This window comes from Diadema setosum, chromosome 14, assembly GCF_964275005.1.
Source record: "Diadema setosum chromosome 14, eeDiaSeto1, whole genome shotgun sequence".
In the NCBI taxonomy this organism is placed as follows: Eukaryota; Metazoa; Echinodermata; class Echinoidea; order Diadematoida; family Diadematidae; genus Diadema; species Diadema setosum.
This window is the reverse complement of record NC_092698.1, coordinates 20366819-20378953: the sequence shown is the minus strand read 5'-3', so window position 1 is coordinate 20378953 and position 12135 is coordinate 20366819. Positions and strand designations below refer to the sequence as shown.

At 40.8% G+C, this 12135-nt stretch overlaps 1 protein-coding gene across 1 annotated transcript in view; it reads right to left on the bottom strand.

The window, feature by feature from the left end:
• LOC140237699 (intermembrane lipid transfer protein VPS13A-like) overlaps positions 1 to 12135 on the bottom strand; it is a 121465-nt gene that overhangs the window by 5814 nt on the left and 103516 nt on the right. The window contains exons 58-68 of the mRNA XM_072317624.1: positions 9777 to 9899; positions 7568 to 7680; positions 6710 to 6869; positions 5846 to 6062; positions 5002 to 5177; positions 4253 to 4375; positions 3616 to 3761; positions 2645 to 2840; positions 1786 to 1861; positions 1252 to 1415; positions 380 to 549 (exon numbers count right to left, since the gene is read on the bottom strand). Of these exons, the coding sequence (XP_072173725.1) occupies positions 380 to 549; positions 1252 to 1415; positions 1786 to 1861; positions 2645 to 2840; positions 3616 to 3761; positions 4253 to 4375; positions 5002 to 5177; positions 5846 to 6062; positions 6710 to 6869; positions 7568 to 7680; positions 9777 to 9899 (1664 nt within the window). The remainder of the gene's footprint in view (positions 1 to 379; positions 550 to 1251; positions 1416 to 1785; positions 1862 to 2644; positions 2841 to 3615; positions 3762 to 4252; positions 4376 to 5001; positions 5178 to 5845; positions 6063 to 6709; positions 6870 to 7567; positions 7681 to 9776; positions 9900 to 12135) is intronic.

Genomic DNA, 12135 nt, shown 5'->3' with positions numbered 1-12135 from the left:
ACATCTAAATAGGCATATATTTTCCCACTTGAGGAGAGTTCTACATTTTCTGTTCAGGACATCAAGAAAGGTTTCCTTTCTTGGGCAGCTTTCCGCAGACTCATGGAAAATTAGCAGCTCTGGGCCCCGTTGCAAGAAAGTTGCAATCAATTGCAAATAATTGCTAATTTTGAAACAACCATTCTGATTGGCTCAGGGTCTGCCCTATTAAGAAGACATGCATGCAACAATGATTTTGATTGGCCAGTGACAATCAGTTGCAAGTTGCGTTTAAACGCAAAGTTTCTAGCAACGGGGCCCTGCTGTTATATAACAAACACCAAACATTGGTCACAAAGAATGATTTTCAACAGCAACCAAACTCTGTTCCATCACCCACCTCCGGATCCCCTCCAGAGTGCCACTGGCGAAGTCGATGATGCCTCCCGTCGGCTTGGCGACGACTCCTGCCAGCCCCTTGCCGACGCCCTTGAAGAAGCCCTTGGCGCCCTCTTTCTTGGCTCCTTCGAAGGGGTTCTTGACGACCCCACTCACACCCTCGTAGAAGCCCTGTTGATGGGGGAAGAAGAATGAGAGAGTTCTGATTAATCACTCAAATCACCAAACAAATACTGTATAAGCCATATATTTCGCGAGTCTAAATTTTCGCGAATCAGGAATTCCCCATGATTTTGCGAGTGGTTAAATTCGCAATGGTGGAGTCCTTCACTGAACTGAGAAGTGTACATGCGTACGTCACATTCACATCGGGATCAGTCAATATTTTCGCGTGTCTCTAATTTCGCGAATAGCACCTGACTCGCAAAATTCGTGAAAATAAAAACGTCACAAAATATTCGGCGTATACTTTATTGCAGAGTTTAGACATTTCAGAATAATGCTGGAAGTATCACAGGCACATAACTTTTCCTTTCTTTAAGAAAAACTCAAATAATTCTGACATACCATTATACTGTGAAACCAGAAAATTTTGCAAGGAGCCAAGATTTTGCAAGAGTAAAATGCACAGGAAAGTTTTTGTCTCGACACAATGCACTGAATGCCAGCGGCAAATTTGCAAAGTTTCACACTGTGAAAAAGTCCACTGCTTCCAATTTGCGAATATCTCTGGTTTTACAGTACGCAGTCTGTTAGAATCAATTGAAAACCAATCTAACAATCTGTACCCCCCCCCCCAAAAAAAGACCCAAACAATAAAAATTGTTCAAATTTGTCCAGAATATCTGTCGTAATCTTTTCCACTCCACCCACCATGACAAGGCCTTTGCCACCCCTGGCCAGCCCCTCCTGGAAAGTGGCCGGTCTCTGGTTGATGGCCTGCTGACGCTTCTTCTTGTACTCTTCGTCCATGGTGAGGGCCGCCAGCCCCTTGCCCAGCGTTCCTGTGATGCGGGACACTGCACCTGCCGCACCACCTAAAGGCACACCGCAAACAAGAAGAAGAAAAAAAAGAAAGAGTGTGCAATCAGAAGATGTGATAACAAGTGGCACTCTCCTCGTAACAAAGTCAATCAGAGTAATGACTCAGTCTACGGCAAGTTCTTGTTAAGTTCTCGCTGACACTTTAAAGTGTTACGAGAGGACCCATACACAATTTTGCTGGAGGTTGAATTGTTGGTGGAGAACCACACTAATGGAACAAGTAAGAAGTTTTACCACTTTTCAGGAGAAAAAGTAAGTGATTTTCCATCTTGGAGATGATACACAATGCATTTTGCATGACAGGAGGCAATGTGCTTCCACGTCAAATCTCAAATCTTTAGGCTCAGCTTGAGCTTGACTTACCGACAGCATGACCAAATAGACTCCTCATGCCCAGGGCCATGCCCTCAGCAAACTCCTCCGGTCCCTGGACGATGCCCTGTGGGGGTGGGGGTAGTAGTGGTGGTGGGGGGTAGATGCATGAGAGAAGTTAAAATAAGACGGCTATCAGCAGAAATCACTTCCCATCGATGCTTGTGGCTCTCTCAATAGAATGCATGGTTGCAATACTCTTTGGTTGTGAAGAGTTTTATAGAAACATGCCCGAATCAAGATGGGAGTTAAACAATGAGATGAACAATAATCCCATTTTTCTGATCAGTGTGTTGGGGGTAATAAGAATGACATGGCCAGCAGACTTTTCCAACAAACGCCCTCATCCAAGACAAGAATTACACTAAAGATATCCATTCAATTTCTAACTTTGTCCACCATCATGTAAGAAATTTACAAACATGATGACTGGTGAAGAGTCACAACTATTTGTGGCTAGTTGAAGTGGCTGCTGGTTACCGTTTGAATGCCAATCTGTAATCATTACCATCAAAGCTAAATAAATTCAGTCAAACTGGTCATGCGACACAAAAGAAACCTGTTTTTTATAAGGTATTACAGCTAACTTTTTCACCCACCTAGTGGATTCTATTTCATATTGTGCTGATGTTATGAATGGCTGTATATGCTACTCTGCGATGGCAAAAGCAAATGTACAATCCTACTTTGAATAGGATTGTGGTTTCCATTTTCGTGCTGAAAGACGTGCATTTGTTTGCCTCAGCTGAACATAGTATCTGCACTTGTACATCACTCTCAGACCAAAATCTTCCAACTTCAAGCTTTAAGTGTGACGGAAATGAGTGCATGGATCAACGCTGTGACCTACCTGGTATGGTTCATAGAAGAGGTCCTTGACCCCTGTGCCAACACCCCTGACGAAGCCAAACGGGTTCCCGATCACATCCAAACCTAGCACGAGCACGTAGAGCTGCTTGATGGCCTGGTTGGAGTAGTGACGCACCGTCTCGGACGTCAGCTGCTCCTGGCTGTAGAACTGGTACTCACGTTCAAAGAATCCAAGCCTGGGGTTAGGGGGGCAAGAAGGGGATCAAGATCAATGAGAAAAAGCAATCAAAATGCAGTGGCAAAGTACTTGCTCTTACTCAATGTCTACATCTCTGTTTTTATTTTCCTCTAAATGTTTTCATCTGCTGAAACGGGGGGGGGGGGGGGGGGGGTGGTGGTGGTGGTAGTGTCCTAAAATTTTCACCTAGAGTCACATGACTACTACCAGTACAACTAGGTCACTTTATTCAAAATGTGTATAAAGATGAAAAGATTATGGAAAAAAAAAATGAAGCTCCCTTATAAAAAATAGTTAAGCCCCCGTATCACATTCAAACTGCGTCGAAAAGAACATACAGCTGTCATTTGTGTTGGATGCAGGAGGGGGAGTTCTTGCCTTGCCCTTGTCACCAGGCAAGATTTCTGTTAGCCTTATTGTATCCTGCACATTATGGTGTTGTGTTGGTTTTGTTGTATATGCACAAAGTAATTGTGTCTTTTGTCTCTTTTTCTCTCTTAACTCTTAATAACTCCTACGCTCCTGCCCACAATCATTCTAATAACCATAATGATTTGATGCATAAAATTTACTTGATTAGAAAGAACTACCACACTGTAATTTTATCAACTCATACAAATACAAATGTGCTGCCTCTATCATATCATGTTTGTATAATTCCACTGAAAACAAAAGATTTTTCTATAAAAGACCTTCATTCCTCCAGTTTTAGCACATAAATGAACGATTTACTTCTATGCAAAGAAAGATTCAAAATCCATCTGCAGACTCACTTGAAGATGACATCATCGACGTTGGTGAGGGTGACCCCAACACTCTGCAGGAGGAGGTTGAGGGCGTTCTGTCTGGCGTTGGCACTGGCGCTGAGCAGGGACTTGTCTTCTTTTCCTGTCTCCGACAGCGAGAAACTCACATGGATCTGCGGGACAGGGGCAGAGAGTGGTATTCTGATGGTCAGATAGAAGCTTCATCCACTTTTTTGAATGCGATAAATGCTGAATCCAACAAATGTTGAATCCAATAAATGTTGTGACAAGAGATGTAACATATTCACATAAACTTGATTATATGTATGACAGAACACACTGCACTTTTCTCAATGTATTAGAAAACAAGCTTCAGGTGTTAACTACCGATATAGTCTCTCATGCCACTCGCTGAGCTGCTGAGTCAAATTGTCAATCCTTGTCAAATTTTACTTCCTCAGTGTACCAGAAAACAAGTTCAATGCAGTGGCTACCAACACTTTTGTCATATCATGCCACTTGGCGAGCTACTATGTCAAATCACCAGTCTTTGTCAAACTCCAAAGCCCTTCACAGTATGAAAATGGAGATATTCCGCCAGTAAACCATTGCTATTAAAGTTACAAAGATTTGACTGAGAGCTGTGGTTTTTTTTTCTCCTCACCTTGAGTGGAGACAGATGGAAGGAGTCGTAGAAGTTGAAGTCCTTGGCGAGCGCCACCTTCACGTACTCAGCATCGGCCAGCTCGGACTTGACATTCTGCTTGTCAAGCTCTAAGAGGGCAACCTGAGGGAGTACAAGCAAAAAACATACTGTACGTGCCATACGTTTTTGTTTCTTTTTCGCTAAATGGGACTTCCCAAAAATTTCGCGACTGGTTAAATTTGTGATCATGGAGTACAGTCATGGATGGAGGAATGTATATGTGCACATCACATTCATGTCAGGATCAGAGTCATTATTTTTGCGTGCTTGGAAATTTGTGAAAAAAAAAAAAAAAATAAGTTTCTTTTTCGCTAAATGGGACTTCCAAAAATTTCGCAACTGGTTAAATTTGTGATCGTGGAGTACAGTCATGGATGGAGGAATGTATATGTGCACATCACATTCATGTCAGGATCAGAGTCATTATTTTTGCGTGCTTGGAAATTTGTGAAATAACTCATGAAATTCATGTAAAAAACAACCCGCAAAATATATGGCGTAAACAGTAGAAGACATGTCCATTAACCCTCCACATCATAAAAGCAAAACACAAAAGAATTCATTATTACATAAAGTGGTTAGATAATGAGTCTACTTCAGTCAATATAGTCACAAAATTTATAGGATCAATCATACATCTTGCACAATCTACTACGAAACAAACAAACAAACAAACATTCGAAATGTTTTGGCAGCCGCCCACTGACCCTGTCGATGACCTGCTCCTCGTCGGACTGGAAGATGGCCACGACGTTGGCGAGGAAGCCCATGTCCACCTTGACGGCCATCTCCTGCACCAGCAGCTTCAGGTACTTGATCTGCTTCACCGTGCTGTAGTCAGAGAAGCGCACCATCATGCTGAACTCAAGCAGCTGCTTTGGAGCTGGGATGATTGAAAACAAATGAAAATAAATCAGATATAATAGTAATTCATATACATGCATTTGGTGGAAGAGCAAGACAGGTGTAGTTTGGAATAAAAATGTGATGTATCAATTTGAAGAAAAAAAGATATTGACAGACAGTGGAAGAAAGAGAGATACGCAATTGAGGATGAGATGAGTAACAGAAAAATGGACAGAGGTAACAAAGAGATAGAGACCAGTCCATGATATCAATAGATTGTTAGACATGTTAGATAAATTAGATATTAGCTTATTATCTACAAGATTAGGTAAAGAGCTAATATATCAGATGGTCATCAGCAAAAAGAACATGAAGTGATACAAATCAAGACCAAATGAGTGACTGAAGAAGCACTACAGAAAATGTACATAGAGCACTTGTGCTCTATGTGTATCAATGCAACTTCATACAAGGGCAGGAGGTTAATACACACAAACACAGAACAATGTGATAAAAACTATTTTGACACTACCACATCGGAATAGGTAGCACATTTTTGATATAACAGCTTATTATGCAGCCTTTGTACTTCAGAAACAAAGCAATCACACACAAGTCTTGACAGCTACTAGAGCAGCGCTGCTTAACAAACTACATCAACGCTGCCTACACCACCAACTCCAACAGCTTCCACAATGCACTCACCACTCTCAGCAGCTACCGTCTTGGGGAGGGGCACCAGTGCAACCGGGGTGGGGAAGATGGCGGCGGGCATCTGGTTGTCCACCTGCAACCTGTTGATGGTCACATGGACCTGGAACTGGTGGCTGGAGGTCCGGACCTGGGCCCAGACACCGGGGTGGTAGGTCCTCCTCACCGGCTGCTTCTTAGGGGCCAGCATCAGCATGCGGCCATAGTCCACCTGCCAGGTGGGGAAATATAGAATGATGTACCGTTCACTGATAAATTTTGTTGAGTTATGATATTTTTGTTTGGTGTTGTTGTTTTTTTTTTTATTTACTAGACACAGTGACTCATCTACTGGTCAATTCAAGATATGAATTGATCTTAATATGATTTGATTTATCACTAAGATTATCAGTAGGAAGATTTGTATCAAGTTTCACTTTCTAACAGTCACCTCCCTCCCCTCCAACACACGAGCACGAAATAAATGTGAGAAATGTGAGAAAACCAATGATATGAATAACATCTTATTTTCACATCTTGTGCATTTGCATTTACTGTCATCTTGACTTTAGGCTCTTGACTCTCATAGTGTAAAATACTGAACTGAAGGTAGACTGCACATTGACTTTGAACAACATCACTGCAATCTTGGTTACCGAGGGTTACAAACATAAAGATGATGATGAAGATGTTGGTAGTGGTGATGATAATAATTCTGACAAGTATGGCAATTGGTATGACATCAGCTACAACAATGGCATAAAAAAAGATGATGTTGATTATGGTAATGATTGATGCTAAATGATTACTTATGATTATGACTGATGATGAATTCTGACATTGATGATAATAAAGCAGCGCCCTCTTGGACCGCCTCACCTCCATGCCATGGTCCAGTTTATAGAGCCTGGGAGGAAGGTCCTTCTGGTCACTTGCGTCCAGCCCGGCTTTGATGAAACCCTCCTCGAGGATCTTCATCTCCTTGCCGCTCAGGTCCTTGTAGCGTCGCCTTACCTTGTTCTGCCAGATCACTCCAGAGCTGTTCAACAGAAAAACGTATATTAACAGTGGTACACGTATCTCAAACTTTCTCACAGGTGTAAGATGAAACATAGATATCAATACCTTTGCAACCATTGCTACAAATGTGTTTCAACAAGTGACAGGAAGAGATCACTTCAATCATGAACCCAAGACATTCCAGAATTAGAGAAGTTATGATGCATTTTACATAGTAACAGTCAAATCAAAACATTTCCATTAATTTCAAAGATGCACTTATACTGGAAGAAAATTACTAGGTACTGTATACGCCGAATATTTTGTGAGGTTTTTATTTTTGCGAATTTCGCGAGTCAGGTGCTATTCGCGAAATAAAAGACACACAAAAAATCTTGACCCTGATTCCGATGTGAATGTGACGTACGCATGTGTACTTCTCCATTCAGAACAGGACTCCACGATCGTGAATTTAACCACTCGAGAAATTGTTGGGAATTCCCGGTTTGTGAAAATTTAGACTCGCGAAATATATGGCGTATACAGTAGTCAAAAGTACGAAAAAATTCCAAGATCATCATATGCAACTAGAAACCCGAATTCTTCTTCTGATACCATTAAGTGTGATAACATGAATCAGGATGAATGTCTATTGCAGTGAAAGGTATGAATGCTATTTCGATTGATAGAAACATACTTTGTACATAATCACTGACTGGGGGTCGTGTCCATTCATACCTGATGAGACCGATGTACGCCACTTCCATCCTAGAAATGTTGTTCACCAGCGAGAGGCCAATGCCTGGAAGTGAGACTACCAACTCCAAGTCAGGTTGCTCCAACTCTGCAGCCTACACAGCAAACAAAGACCATTGAACTTCTGCTGCTAAATATGATTTGTGTGATGTACAAAACTTAGCCTAACTACAAACATTGTTGAAGTCAAATCATGAGCATTCTAGAAAATAACACAGAGCGACATTCAGTATTACAGACATACAGTTATACCTGTGTGACATTAAGGTTGATAGCAAGAATCAGCACAAAATGATGACCAAACTCGTTTTCCTAATAGCTATGATATACCACTCAAGACAAGCACATTGAATTGGAGGGGTGTTTATAATCAACAAAACATATCATAAGACTCAATTATACTGCTTTCATAATGGCAAATTTATGTAATACATAACAAAAAAAATATATTCATATATCGGACTCTTTCATGGACAAAATTTAAATCACAGCTATTCACTCTCCCATCCCAAAAGGCACATCACCAACAAACACGGAAATAATCTGATTCATACCAACTTTTGTATCACCTGTTTAACTAGAAATGTCGCTACAGCGACTGGTTATACCCCCGCCAAACAACATTTCATAAGCTTTGGTCAGAACAACATTTCATAAGCTTTGGTCAAAAAACCGAGGAAGTAGTTAAATCCGCAAGATCTTTCCATGATCTTCTGCCATTAATATGCCGTTACCATGGCAACGTACTTTCGGGCACTGTCGAAAAATGCGTCTTGCACATCTACAACCAAAGGCACACATCTGTACCAAGTTTCATGGAAATTGGGCAAAAACTGAGGAAGTAGTTTGCAACACAAAATTTTCCATCATTTTGGCTCATAATATGTGAGCTGTTACCATGGCAACATACTTTTTGTCACTGTCAAGAAATGTGTCATGCTGACCTATATCCTAAGACAAACATTCAATATGAATTTCATGAGAATTGGAAGAACACTGACGAAGCAGTTTTGCCATGAAGCATTTTGCCCTATATTTTACCAATAACATGCCGTTATCATGGCAACGCACTTTTTGCCACTGCGGAAATATGTGTCTTGCACATTAACATATTCAGATGAACATCTGTACCTAATTTCATAAAAATTGACCAAAAACTGTGGGAGGAGTTCGCGACGCAAGATTTGTACCCATTTTTGCCCATAATATGCCGTTACCATGGCAACGTACTTTTGGGTACTGTCAAAAAAAACGTCTTGCACATCTACAACCCAAGGCACACATCTGTGCCAAGTTTTATGGGAATCGGTTGAAAACTGAGGAAGTAGTTCGCGACGCAAGATTTGTACCCATTTTTGCCCATAATATGCCGTTACCATGGCAACGTACTTTTGGGTACTGTCAAAAAATACGTCTTGCACATCTACAACCCAAGGCACACATCTGTGCCAAGTTTTATGGGAATCGGTTGAAAACTGAGGAAGTAGTTCGCGACGCAAGATTTGTACCCATTTTTGCCCATAATATGCCGTTACCATGGCAACGTACTTTTGGGTACTGTCAAAAAATACGTCTTGCACATCTACAACCCAAGGCACACATCTGTGCCAAGTTTTATGGGAATCGGTTGAAAACTGAGGAAGTAGTTCGCGACGCAAGATTTGCAACGGACCGACCGCCCGACCGCCCGACCGACCGACTGACCGCCCGACTGACCGCCCGACCGACCATCCGCTGATTCCTACATACCCCCTTCAAACTTCGTTTGGCGGGGGTATAAATATACGTAAGGATAACTGAACAATAGGTTTTTCAAGAGCGAGTACAAAAAAAAAAGAAGATTTACATGTACTAACAATACATTTTTGTTTTTTGTTGTTAGCCTCTGCTAGTGTTGTTGTTGCTCTTTATTGCTGCTGTTTGTTTTGATGAGCCAATATGCTTTTGCAGTTCCTTTTGTTATGCACAGGCTCACAAACCACTACTGCAAAAACACACAGACAGACAACAAAAGCAATCAAAGGGATGTCTGAATATATGAGGGGGGAGGGAGGAGGAGGAGGAGGGGGGAGGGGGGGAGGAGGAGGAGGAGGAGGAGGAGGAGGAGGAGGAGGAGGAGGAGGAGGAGGAGGAGGAGGAGGAGGAGGAGGAGGAGGAGGAGGAGGGGTAGTAGGGGGAAAAGATGACTGACCTGCTGGGCTTTGGTTGCTAGGGCCAGGTCCTCCGTGAAGAGGATGATCCTACTGGTGCCATCCAGGAACGACACCCAGTACAGCATCTTCTGGTTGGCCTGTTTCACTTCGCCGATTCCATCCTTTGTGACGGCAAGCCATGAATCACACAGAAAGGGTGAGGAAACAATCAGTTACAGGTAAGAGTGAGAGAAAGAGACCAACTTCCACTGGGTCAAAATTTACATTGCCATAAGTTCTGCAGAGACCCCTGACATGTCCTCTTAGCATATCCAGGGACGATATTGAGGTTTGTTGAAAAGAAAATGGAAATCAACATTTTCAGGTAATTTTGATACATGGAAGAAGCAAAATGTGTATTTTTTTTAATTTCTATTCATTTATTGATTTTATTTTCAAATTTGATTTTTGCGTGTATATTACTTGAGAAAAAAAATCTGAAATCAGATTTCAATCTACAGAATATCATGCCTGCATATCATAAAGCAGAGGTTTTCAAAATTATTAACTTCATCACAAAGTGCTCTTACATCTATCTAAATCTATGAATGACATTGTTTATCCTTTGATAAAGTATATACACATTTCTGGCCAAATTAGTTGGAAGTTGTTTGTACAACAAAAGAACAGTTTAAGAAATTGAAATGCAAGGATTTACATATTCCTTTTTAAAATCAAGCCTAAAATTTTGCAAATGCATGGATACGATGTCATCTATTCAAATTCTCTGTAGTTTGTTTAAAACATCTGACGTTAAGTGGAATTCTGAAAATATTTTCTTTTACAAAATAATTCCAATATTTGTGTGAATACAAGGGTCATAGAATTACACAATAGCTCATGAAAGATAAACATTCTTTTTAATCTGCCACCATTCCAGGCAGAATGCATGAATCAATCATAGCCCACATGACACCACTGCCAGGTTTCATCTCTGACGAAACAAAATGTCAACATGCAGTGGATGCTTAACTGGTGCCACATGTTCAACCATGACTTTATCATGAAGATCTGATTATTTTGATTTTTTTTGAACGCATCACCATGGCAAAAAGAAACCTTAGTTCCAGGTTTAAGCACTGGCATATGTTACCTTTATATGATTTTCATATATCTCTACAAGAAACTTGAATAAAAATGAATGAATACATGTGACACATATGACTGGTTTTAATACTGGAATAACTTCAATTTCCTAACCATTACAAATGTAAAAAAAACAAAACAACTCAAACAAAACCCCTCAAACTCTAAATATGATTACAAGACTAATCAGTCATTCAGCTGTAGGTGCATTTCTTCTTCTTCTTCTTCTTTTTTTTTTTTTGGGGGGGGGGGTTGTGATAGGTTATCAAGGTACTTGACATCTAAAGGTGCAAAAAGAAAACAAAAATTGCAAACATACAATGCTGCAATAATACACTGTTGTTGTTGGAGTTTTCCCCCGTGATGAAATTATGCAGAAACTTTAAAAAAAGCACACAGCTCCTACTGAAACAAGATGTAAATGCACATTCAATTAATACTGCATCCATACTTTTGCACTTAAGAATTTCCGAACTTGGTGTGTGCGATGGCATTACATAACATTAGATCTTTAGAAAGTCTTCTTGTCTTGTTTTTCCATTACAAATCTCTCTACAGAGCAGTTGCTACATGGATACCGTGCTAAAGAAACTTAAAACACTCGCCATGATCTGTGACGAAATTGCACACAAACACACGCGTGTAAAACAAGCAAGAACATCTCAGAGATTAAGCGCATGGCCAGACTCTTTGCAGGGACACAATGGCTTTCTGCGTGACATGGATGGCACCCACAATGTTCACGACATCATTCACAAAAGATAATACAAATGGGTTCTTCATGTCTGATCACTGAAATGCCCTTTTGCAGACACAAACCATTTCAAACTGGATGGATATGGAAGTCCCATGTGACGGCAAAATATACTGTGAACTTCTCTGACAAGGAGATAAAACATGCACCATATGGCTACAACGGTCACCCCTTTGATTCCTGATGACTATTCAATCACATTAAATTCCCAGGATGAAAAATGAAAGAAAACATTTGATTTATTTTAAACAAAAAATGTCAATGACATCTGAAAAGAAGACTAGACTGGTCGGGAATGGACAGATCAGTCTGCTTGGATAACACAGATGTCAAAATTATCATCTGTGATAAAAAGGAGCATAAACTGGATGAAAGACTGAAGGGGGGTGGAGGAGGGAAAGTACAAATTGTAGGGATTAAGAATTACATGTAACTCTTCATGTGCCGCAGTGCAAACCCCGTGTGCTACATCATTCGGAGATGACAACGCACAAGCACTTTTGGGAAGAATCCTTTTT